Raw genomic sequence first — 20,429 nt, forward strand, 5'->3', positions numbered from 1 at the left:
TTCGGTTGGGGCTGGGTGGTGCAACGCAGGGAACCCCAAGCTGGGGTCTAAGCTCCCTGAACCTCCCCGAGGGACCTAATTGAGGGGGTCTGGTCGTACCTACACGCTCTGCTTGAGACTGTGTTCCTGTCCTTAAATAAACCTTCTGCTTTACTGGCTGGTTGAGAGTCGCAGTGAATCTCGGGAAGAGGGGTGCAGGGCCCTAATTCCCCCACACTCCGCAACAGGGTCTCACCTTGACGGAGAGCAGGCGGGTGAGGTAGATCTCGGGGATGGCCGTGGCGGGGGGGCAGAGGGGGGTCTGTGGGGGGGGTCTCACCTTGTCGGAGAGCAGGCGGGTGAGGTAATCTCGGGGATGGCCGTGGCGGGGGGTCTGTGGAGGGGGTCTCACCTTGACGGAGAGCAGGCGGGTGAGGTAGATCTCGGGAATGGCCGTGGGTCGCTCCCGCAGGCTGCTGCGACGCTGTTGCTGCTTTGGGGCCTCTGGCTCCTCCGTCGGCTTCACCAGGTGCCAGAGCCGCAGCCCCCCCTCGTCGCCATCCTCCAGCATTGGGGTGTCTGCGGGGGTGGGGTTAGTCTGGATCCCCCCAGGATTTCTCTCCACTTGGGTCAGTCCAAGGCCCCCCCAGATCCCACCTCCATTCCCCTCCTTGGTTCAGTCCAAGGCCCCCCAGATCCAACCCCCTGGTTCAGTCCAAGGTCCCATCACCCCATATTCCTCCCCCCACTTGGTTCAATCTGAAATTCCCTCCACCACCCCCATGCCTCCCTTGGTTCAGTCCAGGGTCATGGCCAGGACTCCAGGTGTGGGCCGGCTGGGCTGTGCCATCTCCACAGCAGACAGGGGGGCGGGGGGCACTCACTCTCCCCGGAGAGGAAGCTCTGGTTGGGGCTCTGGGGGACGTCATTCTGGAGCCGCGGGATCAGCCCGACCGTCGCCCCGTCCGGAACCTGGGGGGAGAAAAGAGCCGGGGGATGGAACCCAGGCGTCCGGAACCCCAGACCCCACCCCCAGACCTCACTCCCCACCCAGAGCCAGGGGATGGAACCCAGGTGTCCGGAACTCTAGGCGTCCTGGACCCCAGACCCCCCACCCTCAGACCTCACTCTCCACCTAGAGCCGGGGAGGGAACCCAGGTGTCCGGGAACCCAGACCCCACCCCCAGACCCCACTCCCCACCTAGAGCCGGGGAGGGAACCCAGGTGTCCGGGAACCCAGGCACCTGGGACCCCAGGCCCCACCCCCAGACCCCACTCCCCACCCAGAGCCGGGGAGGGAACCCAGGCGTCCGGGACCCTCACCTTGTAGTGCTGCAGGGTGTTGAGTCTCTTCCACCCGTTGTGGGTGACGGACGTCAGGTCCTGGTCAGACAGGGTCAGGTGACCGGCCACACCTGAGCGCCACTCTGGGGAGGGATGGGGACACGGTGTGAGAGGGGCCCCTCTGCCCCCCCCATGCGCACACTGCCCCTACCGCAACCCATACGCAGGGTGTGGGGCGCTGGGAGGGGCCCTGCCCCACACACCCCTGCCCTGCCCCCTCACCCAGGTCCATCGCGTGCGCCAGGGGGGCTGGGAGAGGCTCTGCCCCACACACCCGTGCCCCACCCCCTCACCCAGGTCCAGGGGAGGCTGGGAGAGGCCCTGCCCCACACACCCCTGCCCTGCCCCTCACCCAGGCCCAGCACGTGGGCCGGGGGCGCTGGAAGAGGCCCTGCCCCACACTCCCCTGCCCCGACCCTCACCCAGGTCCAGCGCGTGGGCCGGGGGGCGCTGGGAGAAGGGCACCCCCCTGTAGACCTGGTCCAGGATCTTCTCCTTGACCTGGCTGATGGTGTCAGTGTCGAGGACGCGGGCGGGTACCCCGCTGCTCCCCCGGCGCCCCCTGGCGCCCCCCGCAGCAGCACGCTCAGCGCCAGGGGCCGGACGGGCACGTCCTCCCGCAGCAGGCGCCCGTCGCTCAGCGTCCGCTTGGCCTGGCCCGTCACCCGCGTCCACCGGCCCCTTGTCCACCTGCCACTTGATGGCCCGGAACAGCCGGTACAGGGGCTCGCCCGCCACCTCCTGGGGAGACGCAGAGGGTGGGACCCAGACGTCCAGGGCCACAGCCTCCCCCCCGCCCCCCGACTCCCTAGACCCCTCTCTTCCCAGAGAACCCAGGAGTCCTGGCTCCCAGACCCCCCTTTCCTCCACTCTAACCCCCCAGACTCCTCTCCCCTCTCAGAGAACCCAGGAGTCCTGGCTCCCAGACCCCCCTTTCCCCCACTCTAACCCCCCAGACCCCTCTCCCCTCTCAGAGCCCAGCCCCCTTCTCCCCCCACCCTGGCTAGGCCAGGACCCCGGTGTCCGGGCACTCACCCGGAGGTAGGAGTACATGCAGATGGACATCCAGTTAGTCAGCAGCTTTTCCACCATGGTCTCCGTCCTGTGGGGTGCAGGGATTCAGTGGGGTTCGCTGTGAGATGCTCCCAGACCCTGCTCACCCCACGGGCACCTCCCTGCCCCTCCCCTGGGTGCCTGACCCCCCGTCTCTCCATTCCCCTCCTCCAGTGCAGCCCCATCTACCTCCCGCTCAATCCTCCCCCTGGACCCCGGCGGACGAGTTCCAATGGCAATGACTCAACTCCCCCCCACACCCGTTTCCCTCCCATGCCAGGGTGTCAGGAGAAGGGGCCGGGCTGGACCCGGCGCCCCCCAGGGGTTCTTCGGGTGCCCCCCGTCCCGTCAGCAACTCTCTGGGCTGGTGCGGGTCACACCATGGCTGGTTCTCCCATCAGCGGGGAATTGCCGCGTTCCCAGGCCCGTGCACCGGGTGATCGGGGGGCTCTGGTATTTTCCCCGCTAGCCGGGGGCACTCCCCCTGCCCCCCTTTGCTGAGCAGGCCCTGGGGATGCCCCCCGGCAGGGGCGAGGGGCTGACCTGCGCAGCATGAGCTTCGGGTTGCGGGCCATGTGGCGCTGCGCCAGCTCGCCCAGCAAGCTCTGCATGACGTCGGTCAGGTACTCCAGCCGCCCGTGCAGCGCCAGCGCCAGCAGCGAGGCCGCCTGGCACCGGTCCTGCCGCGAGAACGACGCCTGCCCCTCCAGCGTGTGGATCAGCTGTTGGGCCGAGAAGGGGGTCAGCACAGGGGGGTGTGGTGCCCCCCCCAAGCGCCCCGTCGCTCCCTCCCCGGGCAGCGTTGTGCCGTCCCCCCACCTGCCGGGACCCCATAGCCCTGCCCCTTGTTCCCCATAGCCCCTGTACCCCCATAGCCCTGCCCCGGTATGCCAATAACCATCTACCCCTGTACTCCCTAACCCCTGTACCTCCATAGCCCTGCCCCTATCCTAGAGTTACCATACGTCCGGATTTTCCCGGACATGTCCGGCTTTTTGGGACTCAAATCCCCATCCGGGGGGAAATCCCAAAAAGCCGAACATGTCCGGGAAAATCTGGCGCCGCTGGGCCGGGGGCTGGCCCGGGGCCGGCGGTGCCGGGTGGCCGGGGGGTGCGCCGGGCCGCCGGGCGGTGCGCCGGGCTGCCGGGGGCCAGCGGTGCCGGGCAGTGCACCGGGCCGCCGGGGGTTGCGCCAGGCCGCCGGGGGCCAGCGGTGCTGGGCTGCTGGGGGGGTGCGCCGGGCCGCCGGGGGCCGGCGGTGCTGGGCAGGCCGGGGGTGCTTGGCCGGGGGCCTGGGGGCCGGCAGTGCTCGGCGGGCCGGGGGTGCTCGGGCCCGGGGCCGGCACCCCAGGGCCCGAGCCGACCCAGGCTGGAAACGCCGGGGGGGCCAGCCTGGGCCACACCTCCTCCCCCCACACCCTCCTTACCTGCTTCAGGCTTCCCGCGAATCAAATGTTCGTGGGAAGCAGGGGAGGGGGCAGAGACTTTGGGGAAGGGGCGGGGCCCCATGGAGTGTCCTCCATTTGGAGGCACAAAATATGGTAACCCTACCTATCCCCCATAATCTCTGTACCCCCATAGCCCCCGCCCCCATACCCCATCTGTCCCCCATAATCCCTGTACCCCCATAGCCCCCTGCCATCCCCCATATTCCCTGTACCCCCATAGTCCCCTGCCCCTGTACCCCCATAATACCTGTACCCCATAGCCCCCTGCCCCCAGTACCCCCATACTCCTGGTACCCCATAGCCTCCTGCCCCCTGTATGCCAATAACCCCCTACCTCTGTACTCCCTGTACTTTCATAGTCCCCTGCCTCCATACCCACAGAATCCTTTTACCCCCATCGCCCCTGTACCCCCATAGCCCTGCACCCTGTATGCCAATATCCCTCTATTCTCGAACTCCCTGTACCCCATAGCCCCCTGCTCCCATAACCTGTCCCCCCATAGCCCTGCCCCTTGCACCCCCATACTCCCTGTACCCCCCAGCCCCCTGTATCCCCATAGCCCTGTACCCCATAGCCCCCTGCCTCCATACCCTGGACCTCCATAGCCCTGCTCCATGTAGCCCATAGACTCTATACACCCTACTCCCGTATCCAGGACCCCCAGAGCCCCCTGCACCCCATACACCAACGCCTCTGTAACCCAATAATCCCCACCCCACATACCCCCATAACCCCCTGGCCCCACTCTCACCACTATGGGCAGGCCTTGCTGTTGAGCAGGCTGGAGAGCGCCCCAGCCCCCCAAACTATCTGTCCCCCCCCCCGGCCTCCCCACCCCCGCTCTCACCGTCAGCAGGAAGGCCTTGCTGTTGAGAAGGCTGGAGAGCTGGGCCAGGCCCTGCTCCACAGTGGCCCTGCGCCCCTCGGGCAGCTCGAAGCCCCGTCGTGCCGGCGCCCCCCCCTGGCCAGGGAAGAAAACGCGCTGGGCGTAGGTGCCGTAGTCCAGGAAGGGGATCCCTGAGCCCTCCAGCTCCCCGCTCAGGTCCGTCATCTCCGTCATCAGGTCTGCGGAGTGGCGAGGAGAGGGGTCACCTCATGGCCCCCACTGACCGCTCCCCCAGATAGTCTTCCACCCGGGCCCCCCATTTCCCCTCCCAGATATCCTTCCACCCGGGCCCCCACATGTCCCCCGGGGACTACTTCCCCTCCCAGATAGCCTTCCACCCATCCAGCCAACTTCCCTCAGAGACTATTTCCCCTTGCCAATATCCCTCCACTCCTGCCAATCCCCCCGCATCAACTTCCCACAGGGAATCTTCCCCCCAATATCCCTCCACTTCCCCACCGACCCTCACCCCCTGCCTACTTCCCTGAGGACTATTTCCCCTCCCACATATCCCTCCATTCCCGCCAACGCCCTTCAACTTCCCTCAGGGATTCTTCCCCCTGATAACCCTCCGCCCTCATCAACCCCCTTCAACTTCCCTCAGGGACTCTTTCCCCCGATATCCCTCCACTTCCCCACTGACCCCCCACCTCCTGTCAACTTCCCTCAGGGACTCTTCCCCCGGATAACCCTCCGCTCCCGTCAACCCCCATCAACTTCCCTCACGGACTCTTTCCCCCGATATCTCTCCGCCCCCGCCAACCCCCTTCAACTTTCCTCAGGGACTCTTCCCCCCAATAACCCTCCGCTCCCGTCAACCCCCTTCAACTTCCCTCAGGGACTCTTCCCCCCCGATAACCCTCCGCTCCCGTCAACCCCCTTCAACTTCCCTCAGGGACTCTTCCCCCCGATATCCCTCCGCTCCCGTCAACCCCCTTCAACTTCCCTCAAGGACTCTTCCCCCCGATATCCCTCCGCCCCCACCAACCCCCTTCAACTTCCCTCAGGGACTCTTCCCCCCCGATAACCCTCCGCCCCCGTCAACCCCCTTCAACTTCCCTCAGGGACTCTTCCCCCCGATATCCCTCAACCCCGCCAACCCCCTTCAACTTCCCTCAGGGACTCTTCCCCCCGATATCCCTCCGCTCCCGTCAACCCCCTTCAACTTCCCTCAGGGACTCTTCCCCCCGATATCCCTCCGCCCCCGCCAACACCCTTCAACTTCCCTCAGGGACTCTTCCCCCCGATATCCCTCCGCTCCCGTCAACCCCCTTCAACTTCCCTCAGGGACTCTTCCCCCCGATATCCCTCCGCTCCCGTCAATCCCCTTCAACTTCCCTCAGGGACTCTTCCCCCCCGATATCCCTCCGCTCCCGTCAACCCCCTTCAACTTCCCTCAGGGACTCTTTCCCCCGATATCCCTCCGCTCCCGTCAACCCCCTTCAACTTCCCTCAGGGACTCTTCTCCCCGATATCCCTCCGCTCCCGTCAACCCCCTTCAACTTCCCTCAGGGACTCTTCCCCCCGATATCCCTCAACCCCGCCAACCCCCTTCAACTTCCCTCAGGGACTCTTCCCCCCGATATCCCTCCGCTCCCGTCAACCCCCTTCAACTTCCCTCAGGGACTCTTCCCCCCGATATCCCTCCGCTCCCGTCAACCCCCTTCAACTTCCCTCAGGGACTCTTCCCCCCGATATCCCTCCGCTCCCGTCAACCCCCTTCAACTTCCCTCAGGGACTCTTCCCCCCCGATATCCCTCCGCTCCCGTCAACCCCCATCAACTTCTCTCAGGGACTCTTTCCCCCGATATCCCTCCGCTCCCGTCAACCCCCTTCAACTTCCCTCAGGGACTCTTCCCCCCGATATCCCTCCGCTCCCGTCAATCCCCTTCAATTTCCCTCAGGGACTCTTCCCCCCAATATCCCTCCGCCCCCGTCAACCCCCATCAACTTCCCTCAGGGACTCTTTCCCCCGATATCCCTCCGCCCCCGCCAACCCCCTTCAACTTCCCTCAGGGACTCTTCCCCCCGATATCCCTCCGCCCCCGTCAACCCCCTTCAACTTCCCTCAGGGACTCTTCCCCCCGATATCCCTCCGCCCCCGTCAACCCCCTTCAACTTCCCTCAGGGACTCTTTCCCCCGATATCCCTCCGCTCCCGTCAACCCCCTTCAACTTCCCTCAGGGACTCTTTCCCCCGATATCCCTCCGCTCCCGTCAACCCCCTTCAACTTCCCTCAGGGACTCTTCCCCCCGATATCCCTCCGCTCCCGTCAACCACCTTCAACTTCCCTCAGGGACTCTTCCCCCCGATATCCCTCAACCCCGCCAACCCCCTTCAACTTCCCTCAGGGACTCTTCCCCCCGATATCCCTCCGCCCCTGCCAACGCCCTTCAACTTCCCTCAGGGACTCTTCCCCCCGATATCCCTCCGCTCCCGTCAACCCCCATCAACTTCCCTCAGGGACTCTTTCCCCCGATATCCCTCCGCTCCCGTCAACCCCCTTCAACTTCCCTCAGGGACTCTTCCCCCCCGATATCCCTCCGCCCCCGCCAACGCCCTTCAACTTCCCTCAGGGACTCTTCCCCACGATATCCCTCCGCTCCCGTCAACCCCCATCAACTTCCCTCAGGGACTCTTTCCCCCGATATCCCTCCGCTCCCGTCAACCCCCTTCAACTTCCCTCAGGGACTCTTCCCCCCCGATATCCCTCCGCCCCCGCCAACGCCCTTCAACTTCCCTCAGGGACTCTTCCCCACGATATCCCTCCGCTCCCGTCAACCCCCTTCAACTTCCCTCAGAGACTCTTCCCCCCGATATCCCTCCGCCCCCGCCAACCCCCTTCAACTTCCCTCAGGGACTCTTCCCCCCGATATACCTCCGCTCCCGTCAACCCCCTTCAACTTCCCTCAGGGACTCTTCCCCCCGATATCCCTCCGCTCCCGTCAACCCCCTTCAACTTCCCTCAGGGACTCTTCTCCCCGATATCCCTCCGCTCCCGTCAACCCCCTTCAACTTCCCTCAGGGACTCTTCCCCCCGATATCCCTCCGCCCCCGCCAACCCCCTTCAACTTCCCTCAGGGACTCTTCCCCCCGATATCCCTCCGCCCCCGCCAACCCCCTTCAACTTCCCTCAGGGACTCTTCCCCACGATATCCCTCCGCCCCCGCCAACCCCCTTCAACTTCCCTCAGGGACTCTTCCCCCCGATATCCCTCCCGTCCCGTCAACCCCCTTCAACTTCCCTCAGGGACTCTTCCCCCCGATATCCCTCCGCTCCCGTCAACCCCCCTTCAACTTCCCTCAGGGACTCTTCCCCCCGATATCCCTCCGCCCCCGCCAACCCCCTTCAACTTCCGTCAGGGACTCTTCCCCCCGATATCCCTCCGCTCCCGTCAACCCCCTTCAACTTCCCTCAGGGACTCTTCCCCCCGATATCCCTCCGCCCCCGCCAACCCCCTTCAACTTCCCTCAGGGACTCTTCCCCCCGATATCCCTTCGCTCCCGCCAACGCCCTTCAACTTCCCGCAGGGACTTTTCCCCCCGATATCCCTCCGCCCCCGCCAACCCCCTTCAACTTCCCTCAGGGACTCTTCCCCCCGATATCCCTCCCGTCCCGTCAACCCCCTTCAACTTCCCTCAGGGACTCTTCCCCCCGATATCCCTCCGCTCCCGTCAACCCCCTTCAACTTCCCTCAGGGACTCTTCCCCCCGATATCCCTCCGCTCCCGTCAACCCCCTTCAATTTCCCTCAGAGACTCTTCCCCCCGATATCCCTCCGCTCCCGCCAACGCCCTTCAACTTCCCTCAGGGACTCTTCCCCCCGATATCCCTCCGCTCCCGCCAACCCCCTTCAACTTCCCTCAGGGACGCTTACCCCGATATCCCTCCGCCCCCGTCAACTTCCCTCAGGGACTCTTCCCCCCGATATCCCTTCGCTCCCGTCAACCCCCATCAACTTCCCTCAGGGACTCTTTCCCCCGATATCCCTCCGCTCCCGTCAACCCCCTTCAACTTCCCTCAGGGACTCTTCCCCCCGATATCCCTCAACCCCGCCAACCCCCTTCAACTTCCCTCAGGGACTCTTCCCCCCGATATCCCTCCGCTCCCGTCAACCCCCATCAACTTCCCTCAGGGACTCTTTCCCCCGATATCCCTCCGCTCCCGTCAACCCCCTTCAACTTCCCTCAGGGACTCTTCCCCCCCGATATCCCTCCGCTCCCGTCAACCCCCTTCAACTTCCCTCAGGGACTCTTTCCCCCGATATCCCTCTGCTCCCGTCAACCCCCTTCAACTTCACTCAGGGACTCTTCCCCCCGATATCCCTCCGCCCCCGCCAACCCCCTTCAACTTCCCTCAGGGACTCTTCCCCCCGATATCCCTCCGCTCCCGTCAACCCCCATCAACTTCCCTCAGGGACTCTTTCCCCCGATATCCCTCCACTCCCGTCAACCCCCTTCAACTTCCCTCAGGGACTCTTCCCCCCGATATCCCTCCGCTCCCGTCAACCCCCATCAACTTCCCTCAGGGACTCTTTCCCCCGATATCCCTCCGCTCCCGTCAACCCCCATCAACTTCCCTCAGGGACTCTTTCCCCCGATATCCCTCCGCCCCCGTCAACCCCCTTCAACTTCCCTCAGGGACTCTTCCCCCCGATATCCCTCCGCCCCCGCCAACCCCCTTCAACTTCCCTCAGGGACTCTTCCCCCCGATATCCCTCCGCCCCCGCCAACCCCCTTCAACTTCCCTCAGGGACTCTTCCCCCCGATATCCCTGCACTCCCCCACTGACCCCCCACCTCCTGTCAACTTCTTTCAGGACTATTTCCCCTCCCAGATATTCCTGCACCACCTTCTGCCCCCCTGCCCAGGTACTATTCCCCCCCAATCTCCCTGTGCCCCGTTTGCTCCCCCCAAGACACCCCTCCCCAGATATCCCTTCACCACCCCCAGTCCGAATATCCTTCAACTCCTCAGGGACTATTTCTCCCTCACGGCCTCTTCCCCCCCATATCCCGCCGCCTCTCCCCTAGTGCCCCCCGCCCCGTACCGGTGAACTCCTTCCGGCACTGGTCCCCCACGCTGACCTCCAGGGTCTCCAGCTGCACCAGAACCTTCTTGTAATCCCGCAGGGCCTGCTCGCTCTTCCGCCTGTGGGGGCGCCGTTAGCCGGCGGCAGGAGCAGTAGGGTGTTATCCTCGGACGCTGGGGGAGGGGTATCTGTGCTACAGGGATACGGGGAGGGGGTACCTCACCCAGTGTGGGGGAGCACGGTGAAAGGAACCCCCCCCAATTGCTGAATGCTCCTCCCCCAGCAGCACTAGTAGGTTATCTTCTGATGGGTTAGGCGTGGGACACAACGCTTTGCCCATGGTGGGGGGAAGGCAGAGTGGAAAGAACCCCCCCAAAAGCTGATTTTCCTGCCCCCTCCCCATTCCCCAGCAGCAGCAATAGACTGTTACCCCCTTCCTCCTACCCAGAAGCAGTAGGCTGTTTTCCCCCCTCACCCAGCAGCGACAGTAGGCTGTTACCCCCCACCCCCTGGCAGCGGCAGTAGGCTGTTTCCCCCCCTCACCCAGCTGTGGCAGTAGGCTGTTACCCCACCCCCGCCAGCAGCGGCAGTAGGTTGTTTCACCCCACCCCCCGGCAGCGGCAGTAGGCTGTTATTCACCCACACACCTGTACATGAGGATGAGGAGCAGCACGATGAAGGCCAGCAGTGCCGCCCCCACCCCCAGCCCAACCTGCGCCTCGGGGGGAAAGCGGGTGGTCGGCTCCGTGTCATAGTGAACCCGGCCCAGCTCCAGACGCAGGTTCCCCATCTGCACCTGGGGAGGGCAGGGGGAGGACACACACGGGGGTGTCAGGGAGCAGAGAGAGCCCCTCCCCCACACCACCCATCTCCACCTGGGGGGGAGAGGACCAGGGCCCCACCTTCCCCCCAACTCCTGCCCCTCCCCCCCCGAGAAAGGGGCCAAGGCCCCCCCAAACCTCCCCCTCCCTCCACTTCCCTTGCAGCCCCTCCCCACACCTGAGAAAGGGCCCAGGCCCCCCCAAACCTCCCCCCTCCCTCCACTTCCCTTGCAGCCTCTCCCCCCACCCGAGAAAGGGCCCAGGCCCCCCCAATCTGCCCCGCACTCACGATGAACTCGGGCAGGCCGGCGGAGGCGTTGAGGGGCCGGGGGGGGCGCAGAGGGGGCTCGCAGTACAGATGGGTGCGGGTCAGGGTCTTGACGGTGCAGAGCCCCTCCCCCACCCACACCAGCACCTCCTCCTTGGAGATCCCCAGGGTCAGCCCATCCCCCTGCAGGGACAGACAGACACAGAGCTGGGGGGTCCCCTCCCCTGGCCCCGCCCTCCAGCCCTCCCCCCAGGCATCCCCCCACTAACTCCCCTCCCCCGGCCCCACCCTTCCATCCCCACCCCTTTCCCTAGCCCACTCCCCGGGCATCCCCCCGCTAACTCCCCTCCCCCGGCCCCTCCCCTCCTTCCCTGCATCCTCCCCGCGCCCCGCAATCCCTCCCCTGCAGCCTCACCCCTTCCCCCAACCCCCATCCCGCAGCCCCACCCCCACCCTGGAGCCCTCCTCCCCCCTCACCTCCACGTGCAGCACATTCCCCGGCTTGAGGCTGTAGGGGGCGCCAGGGGCCCCGCGGCCCAGCCAGCGCAGCTGGGGGTCGGGCGTATAGGCAAAGTGCTGCCCCCCGCTGGCCACCGCGAAGCTGAGCCGTACCCCGTCCAGCACGAAGAGCAGGTCCCGCAGGGGTGCGCCGGGGGGCACGGCCGGCGTAGGGCACAGCATTAGTGCCGAGGAGTTGGGGCAGCAGGGCTCCCAGCACTGGGGGGGGGGGGCGCAGCGGGTCAGAGCCATGGGGGCGCAGCCAGCAGCCCTCTCCCAGGCCCCAACCCGCCAGGCCAGTCACAGATACCCCCTGCCCCCCTATACCCCAGCCCCCACTCCCGCTCCCCGGCTCACCTCCAGCAGGTCCCCCACCATGGAGCAGGGGCGTGGGGGGGTCGGCAGGGCCCGGGGCGGCCCCCAGCACCCCCTCTTCTTCCTCCTGCTCCCCCTGCTGCCATTCGGCCCCCCCGGCACCAGCAGGGCCTTGATGAGCGGCTGCTGCACCACGTCCAGGTGGGTGCCTTCCACGCGGATGATCCGACCGCCCCTGCGAACCCAGGAGTCCGGGTGAGTCAGGGGGAAAGGGCTGGAATCTACTCGTCAGCTGAGGGCACTGCTGGGGGGAAGTTCGCAGCACTGGGGGTGACCCCCGCTTGGGAGCGCTGCTGGGGGAAGCTCGCAGCCCGCCCCCCCCGCGTCGCTTACCCCCGGAAGCTGGTGGCCGGCTCCGCCCCGGTGATGTTGGGGTTCGGGGTGTAGGTGAAGGTGCCCCCCTGCAGGCGGCGCTCTGTCTGTCCGTACAGCACCCGCACGGATGCCTCCCGCGGCTCCGGGCTGGGGCTGGTCATGCACACAATGGCCGTGGGCTCCACGGGGGCCACTCTGAGTGGGGGGGACAGAGAGGGGTTAGCCATGGGGGGCAGAACTATTGGGGAGAGGGGGGCGAGCCGGGAGGTGGGGGGGCTCACATGGTACAGGGGAGCTCTCCCACGAAGGCTGCGATCTGGTCGCCCGTCAGCAGCTCCTCCCCTAGGATGGTCAGTCGGGTGCCCCCTGCCATGGGGCCCATCCTGGGGTGCAGCTCCCGCAGGGTGGGGTCCTGGCGGGTGGAGGGAACCCGTTACAGGAGAAAGGGCACTGCTGGGGGGAAGCTTGCAGCACTGGGACAGACCAGCTGGGACACTGCTGGGGGGAAGCTCACAGTGCTGGGACAGACCGAGCTGGGGCACTGCTGGGGGGAAGCTCACAGTGCTGGGACAGACCGAGGTGGGGCACTGCTGGGGGGAAGCTCACAGTGCTGGGACAGACTGAGCTGGGGCAGTGCTGGGGGGAAGCTTGCAGTGCTGGGACAGACCCAGGTGGGGCACTGCTAGGGGGAAGCTCGCAGCGCTGGAATAAGCCTGGTTGGGGACACTGCTAGGGGAAGTTCGCAGCAGCCACAGAGAGAGGGTTCCTGCCCCCCCCCATGTCTGCCCACCCCTCACATCATGAGTCCAGCACCCCCAGCGCCCCCGGTCCCAGCCCGCGCTGACCTGGTAGGTGAAGTGGTCGGCAGAGATGCCGGGGGGCCGGTTCCCCACGGTGACCTCAACGGGGCCAGAGACGCCCCTCTGCCCTAGAGAGACCCGGCACACGATCCTGTGGGGGGGAGAAGGGGCACTGCTGTGGGGAAGCTCGCAGCGCTGGGACAAAACCAGCTGGGGGCACTGCTGTGGAGAAGCTCGCCGTGCCGGGGAATACTGTTGGAGGGAAGCCTGATACCCCGTACCCCGATGTGACACCCTGCGCGCCATGTTCCCCACTTTTACATGGTGACAACACGTGTTGTGTAGTGTTTGCCTTGTGACGTATCATTTGCAAACTCGTAATCTGCTGAACATCATCGTCCTGTTCAGCTGCGGTGACATTGCCATGTGCCCAATTAGGAGACTGGTACTGCCAAAAGTCCCCTGGCCGCCCCAGGCCGGTGTCAGTGCCGGGCAGGGGGCGGTTGCTTCTTTCAAGAGCGCGGATCTCACCTACCCGGCGCTGACTCCCGCAGGGCGAGCGCACACCAAGATGGGCTGTCGGGCCGCGCGTTCCTCCTGGGGCCGTACGGAGCCGAGGGCCAGCGTCCGCGGCGCCCGGGTGTCGGGCTGCGCATTCCTCCCGGGGGCCATACGGAGCTGAGGGCCAGCGTCCGCGGCGCCCGGGTGTCGGGCTGGAGGGTTTGGGGAACTGCTACTCGGGCCAGGATGGACCCTCTGTGGCTTGGACGGCCCAACAGGCCATAGACCGCCACAAAATGCACACTTCTGGGGGGCTGGGGGCACTGCTGGGGGAAGCTCGCAGCACAGGGGCGGGGACACTGCTGGGGGAAGCTCACAGCACGGGGGCGGGAAGTGGAGCTGGGGGAAGCTCGCGGCGTGGGGGCGGGCAGGGTGTCGAGGGCACTGCTGGGGGAAGCTCGCAGCGTGGGGGCGGGGGCACCCCTTACCGTCTGGAGACGCGGTAGAGGGCGGGGTCGGGGGTGCAGGGCCGGCCGGCCGCCCGCACCGACCCCACGTCTGCCAGGCGCCGGCCCAGGTTGGAGCCCGTGATGGTGAGGGATACGCCCCCTTCCAGGGGACTGCTGTGGGGCTGGATCTGGGGGGAGGCAAAGTTACCCCCAGCCCGGCACCCCCCAGCCCAAGTTACCCCCAGCCCGGCACCCCCCAGCCCAACTTCTCCCCCCGCCTGCCCCCCTGTTCTCACCCCACAGCCCAACTGCTCCCCCCCGCCTGCCCCCAGCCCGGCACCCCCCAGCCCAACTTCTCCCCCCGCCCGCCCCCCTGTTCTCACCCCACAGCCCAACTACTCCCCCCCGCCCGCCCCCAGCCCGGCACCCCCCAGCCCAACTTCTCCCCCCGCCTGTCCCCCTGTTCTCACCCCACAGCCCAACTGCTCCCCCCCGCCTGCCCCCAGCCCGGCACCCCCCAGTCCAACTTCTCCCCCCACCCGCCCCCCTGCTCTCGCCCCACAGCCCAACTGCTCCCCCTGCCCGCCCCCTTGCCCTCACCCCCCAGTCCAACTTCTCCCTCCACCCGCATCCCCCTGCTCTCGCCCCACAGCCCAACTGCTCCCCCCCGCCCGCCCCCTGCCCTCACCCCCCAGTCCAACTTCTCCCCCCGCCCGCATGGCCACAGGCCAGTGTCCGTGCCCCCCTGTGCCCCAGCCCGGCATTACCTCCGGGCCCCCATCAGACCCACTGTCCCGCCAGCCCAATATCCCCCCCCTCGTCCCAGTCTCACCGCCTGGATGATGGGGGTGGGGCAGAGGGGCTCGGCGGCGCCGGGGGGGCAGAGGTTCCGGAAGCGGCAGCCGGGACCCCCCCCGGCCGGGCACCAGACACAGCCCAGCTCCGGCGGGGCTGCCAGGCAGTGGCTGCAGTCGGTCCGCCCCACGGAGCAGTTGTAGAGGGTCACTGGGGGGGGGGGGGCGAAAAGGAGATCAGCAGTGTCCCAGCCCCAGCCCCCTCCCCACCCCGAAGCTCACTGCGCCCCCTCCCTGCCCCGCAGGGCACTGCCACGGGGAAGCTCGCAGCGCCCCCACCCCGCCCCCCAGGGCACTGCCGCGGGGAAGCTCGCAGCACTCCCACCCCACCCCCCAGGGCACTGCCGCGGGGAAGCTCTCAGCGCCTGCTCCCAGGGCACTGCACGGGGAAGCTTGCAGTGTCCCCGCCCCGCCCCCCAGGGCACTGCCGCAGAGAAGCTCTCAGCGCCCGCTCCCAGGGCACTGCGCGGGGAAGCTTGTAGTGTCCGCCCCCCGCCCCCCAGTGCATAGCTGTGGGGAAGCTCGCAGCGCCCGCTCCCAGGGCACTGCCACGGGGAAGCTCGCAGTGCCCCCGCCCTGCCCCCCCCAAGGGCACTGCAACAGGGAAGCTCGCAGCGCCCCCGCCCCGCCCCCAGGGCACTGCCACGGGGAAGCTCGCAGCGCCTGGTCACTCACCCTGCAGGTCCCCCCGGTTGTCCAGGCGCCCCGCGCCCCCTGCGGAGATGTAGAGGGGGGCTGGGAGCTGGGGGGGGGGCAGGAGGTAGCTGTATATGTGGGGGCGGCACCGGACCCGCTGGGCCCCCCCCCTCCTCGTCCAGCGACGCCTCCACCGACATGGGTGCCCCCCCCACCTCCACCACGCAGCGCAACCGTGGCAACGGGTCCTACGGGGGAGGGGGTGGAGAGTGAGACCAGGCCTGACCCCCCCCCCCCAACAGCCCTGTGTAACCATGGCAACGGGGCCTGTTGGGGTGGGGGAGAGAGTGAGCCCAGCCTGCCCCCCTGACTCCACCCACTGCCCCACCCCAACATCCTCCTGCCCCCCAGTGCCCCCCACTCACCCCCAGAAGCTGCAGGTTGTGGGCCACCAGGCTCAGGGGCACGGCCACCCCCACGGGCACCAGGGGGGACCCCTCGATGCCCCCCAGGCTGGGGCAGGCCTCCGGGCCCCAGGGGCCCCACTCCCGGACCTGCGGGCAGAGGGGGTTAGACTGGGGGAGCAAGCTGGAGGGAAGTGCGGGTGGGGCCGTCCCGGACGCCTGGGTCCCCTTCCCCATCCCCCAACCCTGACATGCCATCCCGGACACCTGGGTGCCCTTCCCCATCCCCCACCCCACCCCCGAGATGCCATCCAGGATGCCTGGGTCCTCTTCCCCGACGCCCCCTCCCCACGAGATGCTGTCCTGGATGCCTGGGTCCCCTTCCCCATCCCCCACCCCACCCCCGATATGCCATGGCCCTCTACCCCGTCCCAGGGGCGAGTCCCTCACGTTCTGGTTGTAGATGATCCCTTCGCCGTGGGGGCAGGACGCGCCCGGGACGCAGCTGTGACTCCTCGGGCACCAGTGACAGGGCCAGGGGCTGCTCACGCACCCACCACACCTGGGGGCAGGGGGACGAACCGGGGTCAGCATAGGGCCAGGACCCCCCTAGCGCTGCCGGCGCCCCCACTCCCGACCCACAGCCCCTGCCAGCCCTGCCCCCCACCACCCCTGCCGGCGCCCCTCACTCCCGACCCTGCAGCCCCTGCTAGCCCAGCCCTGCTCCCACCAGCTCTGCCGGTGCCCCCCACTCCCGACCCACAGCCCCTGCCAGCCCTGCCCCCACCACCCCTGCCGGTGCCCCTCACTCCCGACTTGCAGCCCCTGCTAGCCCAGCCCTGCTCCCACCAGCTCTGCCGGTGCCCCTCACTCCCAACCCGCAGCCCCCTGCCAGCCCAGCCCTGCCCCCCCAGCTCTGCCGGCGCCCCTCACTCCCGACCCACAGCCCCTGCCAACCCTGCCCCCCACCACCCCTGCCGGCGCCCCTCATTCCCGACCCTGCAGCCCCCTGCCAGCCCAGCCCTGCCCCCCCAGCTCTGCTGGTGCCCCTCACTCCCGACCCGCAGCCCCTGCCAGCCCTGCCCCCCACCACCCCTGCCGGCGCCCCTCACTCCCGACCCTGCAGCCCCTGCTAGCCCAGCCCTGCTCCCACCAGCTCTGCCGGTTCCCCTCACTCCCGACCCGCAGCCCCTGCTAGCCCAGCCCTGCCCCCCCCAGCCCTGCCGGTGCCCCTCACTCCCGACCCGCAGCCCCTGCTATCCCAGCCCTGCACCCCACCAGCTCTGCCGGTGCCCCCACTTCCGACCCACAGCCCCCTGCTAGCCCTGCCCCCCACCACCCCGCCGGTGTCCCTCACTCCCGACCCGCAGCCCCTGCTAGCCCTGCCCCCCACCACCCCTGCCGGTGTCCCTCACTCCCGACCTGCAGCCCCTGCCAGCCCTGCCCCCCACCACCCCTGCCGGTGCCCCTCACTCCCGACCCGCAGCCCCTGCTAGCCCAGGGCTCCCCCCCTAGCCACGCCGGTGCCCCTCACTCCCGCGGCCGGCTCACGGGGAGGGCCGCGCCAGCCGTGTGACCGCGCTGCAGTCGTAGAAGACGAACTCCGTCGCCGCCACCACCACGTCCTCGAACATCAGGGACAGCGCCACGGTCACGTGATCTGGGGGCGGGGCATGAGCCTTAATGCCCATCCTCCACCCCATCTGCCTCTCACCCTACCCAGAATCCTCTGCAAAGAGCAGCTCTCCCTCCCCCATTGGCATCCTGCCCCTACCCAGAATCCTCTGCAAAGAGCGGCTCTCCCTCCCCCATTGGCATCCTGCCCCTACCCAGAATCCTCTGCAAAGAGCGGCTCTCCCTCCCCCATTGGCATCCTGCCCCTACCCAGAATCCTCTGCAAAGAGCGGCTCTCCCTCCCACATTGGCGTCTCTCCCCTACCCAGAATCCTTTGTTCCATTCCCAATCCCAGTGCGTGCTGGGTGATGGAGGGAGGACCAGACCCTTCCTCTATCTCTGCCCCATCCACAGTCCCACTCCATGCTGACCTTTGCCCTCCTGGCTGGGCGGCACCTGGGGGCTGGGGGGCGAGCGGCAGCGGACCCAGGCGTCCTGCAGCAGGGCGGGGCTGTCCTGCTCCCCAAAGGCGCAGTGATAGCTCTCGCCCTCAGCCAGGGGGGGCAGCCGGGGCACCCACAGCGAGACCTGGGGGAGGGAGACATGGAAGGGTGTCACGGATCCAAGGGGGTGAGCCTCCCAAAACGCTCCTCCCCCAAACCTCCCAGCCCCACCCAGAACTCTAGCTCCGCCCATCTCAGCCCCACCCAGAACTCTAGCTCCGCCCATAACTCCCAGCCCCGCCCATTACACCCTTCCACCCCAACTCCCGGCCCCACCCACACCCAGCCCCGCCCATGACCTGACCCCACCCCTCCAACCCCCACCTCTCCCAGCCCCTTGATCCCGCCCCCTCCTGCAGGCTCCTCCCCCAGCCGCTCACGTCTGTCTGTTCCTCGTGGCTCTGATTGGCCGGCATCACCGTCTCGACGCGCAGGCATTGGCTGCTGGCCCCGTAGCTCCACAGCCATTGGTCGGCTGCCTCAAAGCGCTCGCACTCCAGCTTGCGGGTGCACCTGCCGACCGGCCAATAGGGTGAGGGGACAGCAGGGGGAGCAGCCGATTGGCCGGGCGGGTGCGTCCATCACCTTTCAACACAGGCTGATAGCCCGGGAGCCCCACCCACTGCCCTCATAGCCCCGCCTCCCCACCCGGGCTGGCTGTTTTTATGTAGGTCCTACATAAACAACAGCACCTCGTTTCCCTTTTCGTGCACCTCATTGACCCTCCCCCCACTAAGCAATTGGCGCTTGGGGTTTGTGTAGGTCCCACGTAAACGAGACTCACCGGCCCTGCAGGATGCACCAGCCGCAGAAAGGGTCCCGGGCGCGGAGGCAACCGGCGCAGTCCTGGAAGCGGGGGCACTCGGAGACCGGGACCTTGGTGACCTGGGTGCCGGGGGGGGGGGGCAGAGAGTGAGGACAGGGACAGAGACCCAGCCCCCCCGAGACGCAGCCACCAGCCTGGCCCCGCCCCCTGGCCCCCCCAAGACGCAGTCACCTCTGGGGTGGAGCAGACTGGCCCCCTCCCCAAGACGCAGCCACCTCTGGGATAGAGCAGCCTGGCCCCTCCCATCCAGACCCCCCCGACCTCCCCAAGATGCGGCTGCCTCTGGGGTGGAGCACCCTGGCCCCCGCATGCCTGGCCCCCCAAAACGCAGCTGCCTCTGCCCTAGACCAGGGAGGGCTCGGGGGGCACCTGGGACTCCGTCATGGCGTAGAGGTGGGTCCCGCTGCCATCCAGGAGGAGATCGGGGCTGACCGGGGAGCGCTGGCCGAGGCGCACGGAGCTGTACACCTGCCCCATGGAGGAGTTCAGATACACCTGCATGGGGGATGGGGAGGGGGTTAGGCACGAGACAGGGGCAGCCCCCTCTCCAGCAGCCTCAGCCCACACAGGGCCCTGCTGAGATGCAACCAGCTCTGGGGTGGAGCCCCCCACACACACCTTGTGCAGCTGCCCCAGCCCGTCTCCGAGGAAGGCGATGGTGTGTCCGGCCTCCGCCATCGCCGCCACGGCCGTGAGCATCGGCAGCCCAGTCACCAGGGCACTGGCTTCCACGGGCACGCGGCCGGCGATGGGGCTGGGGGTGTGCTCGTCTCCGCAGGGGTAAACGTCCGGGGACTCCTGGGGCGAGACACGCAGGAGTGAGCAACGGGCCTGGGTATCCGGGGACCCGTCAGGGGCAGGGTGGGGGCCGGTTACCCGGGAACCTGTCGGGACAGGGCAGGGGGTCGGTTATCCAGGGACCCCTCCGGGGTGGGGGGCTGGTTACCCGGGGACCCCTCTGGGACGGGGCAGGGGGTCGGTTATCCAGGGACCCCTCCGGGGTGGGGGGCTGGTTACCCAGGGACCCCTCTGGGACAGGGTGGGGGACTGGTTACCCGGGGACCCGTCGGGGCAGGACAGGGGCAGGGGGTCGGTTATCCAGGGACCCCTCCAGGGTGGGGGGCTGGTTACCCAGGGACCCCTCTGGTACGGGGCAGGGGGCTGGTCACCCGGGGACCCATTGGGGCGGGACAGGGAGTCGGTTATCCAGGGACCCCTCCAGGGTGGGGGACTGATCACTCGGGGACCCCTCCGGGACAGGGCAGGGGGCTGGTCACCCGGGGACCCGTCGGGGCGGGACAGGGGATCGGTTATCCAGGGACCCCTCCAGGGTGGGGGACTGATCACTCGGGGACCCCTCCGGGACAGGACGGGGGGCTGGTTACCCGGGGACCCGTCGGGGCAGGACAGGGGCAGGGGGTCGGTTATCCAGGGACCCCTCCAGGGTGGGGGGCTGGTTACCCAGGGACCCCTCTGGTACGGGGCAGGGGGCTGGTCACCCGGGGACCCGTTGGGGCGGGACAGGGAGTCGGTTATCCAGGGACCCCTCCAGGGTGGGGGACTGATCACTCGGGGACCCCTCCGGGACAGGGCAGGGGGCTGGTCACCCGGGGACCCGTCGGGGCGGGACAGGGGATCGGTTATCCAGGGACCCCTACAGGACGGGGGGCTGGTTACCCTGGGACCCCTCTGGGACAGGACGGGGGGCTGGTTACCCGGGGACCCGTCGGGGCGGGACAGGGGATCGGTTATCCAGGGACCCCTACAGGGGAGGGGGCTGGTTACCCAGGGACCCCCCTGGGACAGGACGGGGGGCTGATTAC

General features: G+C 67.9%; 1 protein-coding gene across 1 annotated transcript in view; it reads right to left on the reverse strand.

The window, feature by feature from the left end:
- PLXNB3 (plexin B3) overlaps positions 1–20,429 on the reverse strand; it is a 33,515-nt gene that overhangs the window by 7,003 nt on the left and 6,083 nt on the right. The window contains 29 exon segments of the mRNA XM_054014938.1: positions 392–558; positions 864–951; positions 1,303–1,406; positions 1,746–1,869; positions 1,872–1,988; positions 1,990–2,064; positions 2,359–2,425; positions 2,920–3,098; positions 4,673–4,890; positions 9,760–9,860; positions 10,389–10,537; positions 10,852–11,013; positions 11,308–11,547; positions 11,686–11,878; positions 12,037–12,213; positions 12,300–12,430; positions 12,864–12,969; positions 13,808–13,956; positions 14,601–14,773; positions 15,298–15,427; positions 15,429–15,506; positions 15,684–15,812; positions 16,113–16,224; positions 17,214–17,322; positions 17,709–17,865; positions 18,161–18,293; positions 18,565–18,665; positions 18,976–19,101; positions 19,225–19,404. Of these exon segments, the coding sequence (XP_053870913.1) occupies positions 392–558; positions 864–951; positions 1,303–1,406; positions 1,746–1,869; positions 1,872–1,988; positions 1,990–2,064; positions 2,359–2,425; positions 2,920–3,098; positions 4,673–4,890; positions 9,760–9,860; positions 10,389–10,537; positions 10,852–11,013; positions 11,308–11,547; positions 11,686–11,878; positions 12,037–12,213; positions 12,300–12,430; positions 12,864–12,969; positions 13,808–13,956; positions 14,601–14,773; positions 15,298–15,427; positions 15,429–15,506; positions 15,684–15,812; positions 16,113–16,224; positions 17,214–17,322; positions 17,709–17,865; positions 18,161–18,293; positions 18,565–18,665; positions 18,976–19,101; positions 19,225–19,404 (3,975 nt within the window).

The sequence above is a fragment of the Malaclemys terrapin genome, assembly GCF_027887155.1.
Source record: "Malaclemys terrapin pileata isolate rMalTer1 chromosome 20 unlocalized genomic scaffold, rMalTer1.hap1 SUPER_20_unloc_1, whole genome shotgun sequence".
Lineage (NCBI taxonomy): Eukaryota > Metazoa > Chordata > Testudines > Emydidae > Malaclemys > Malaclemys terrapin.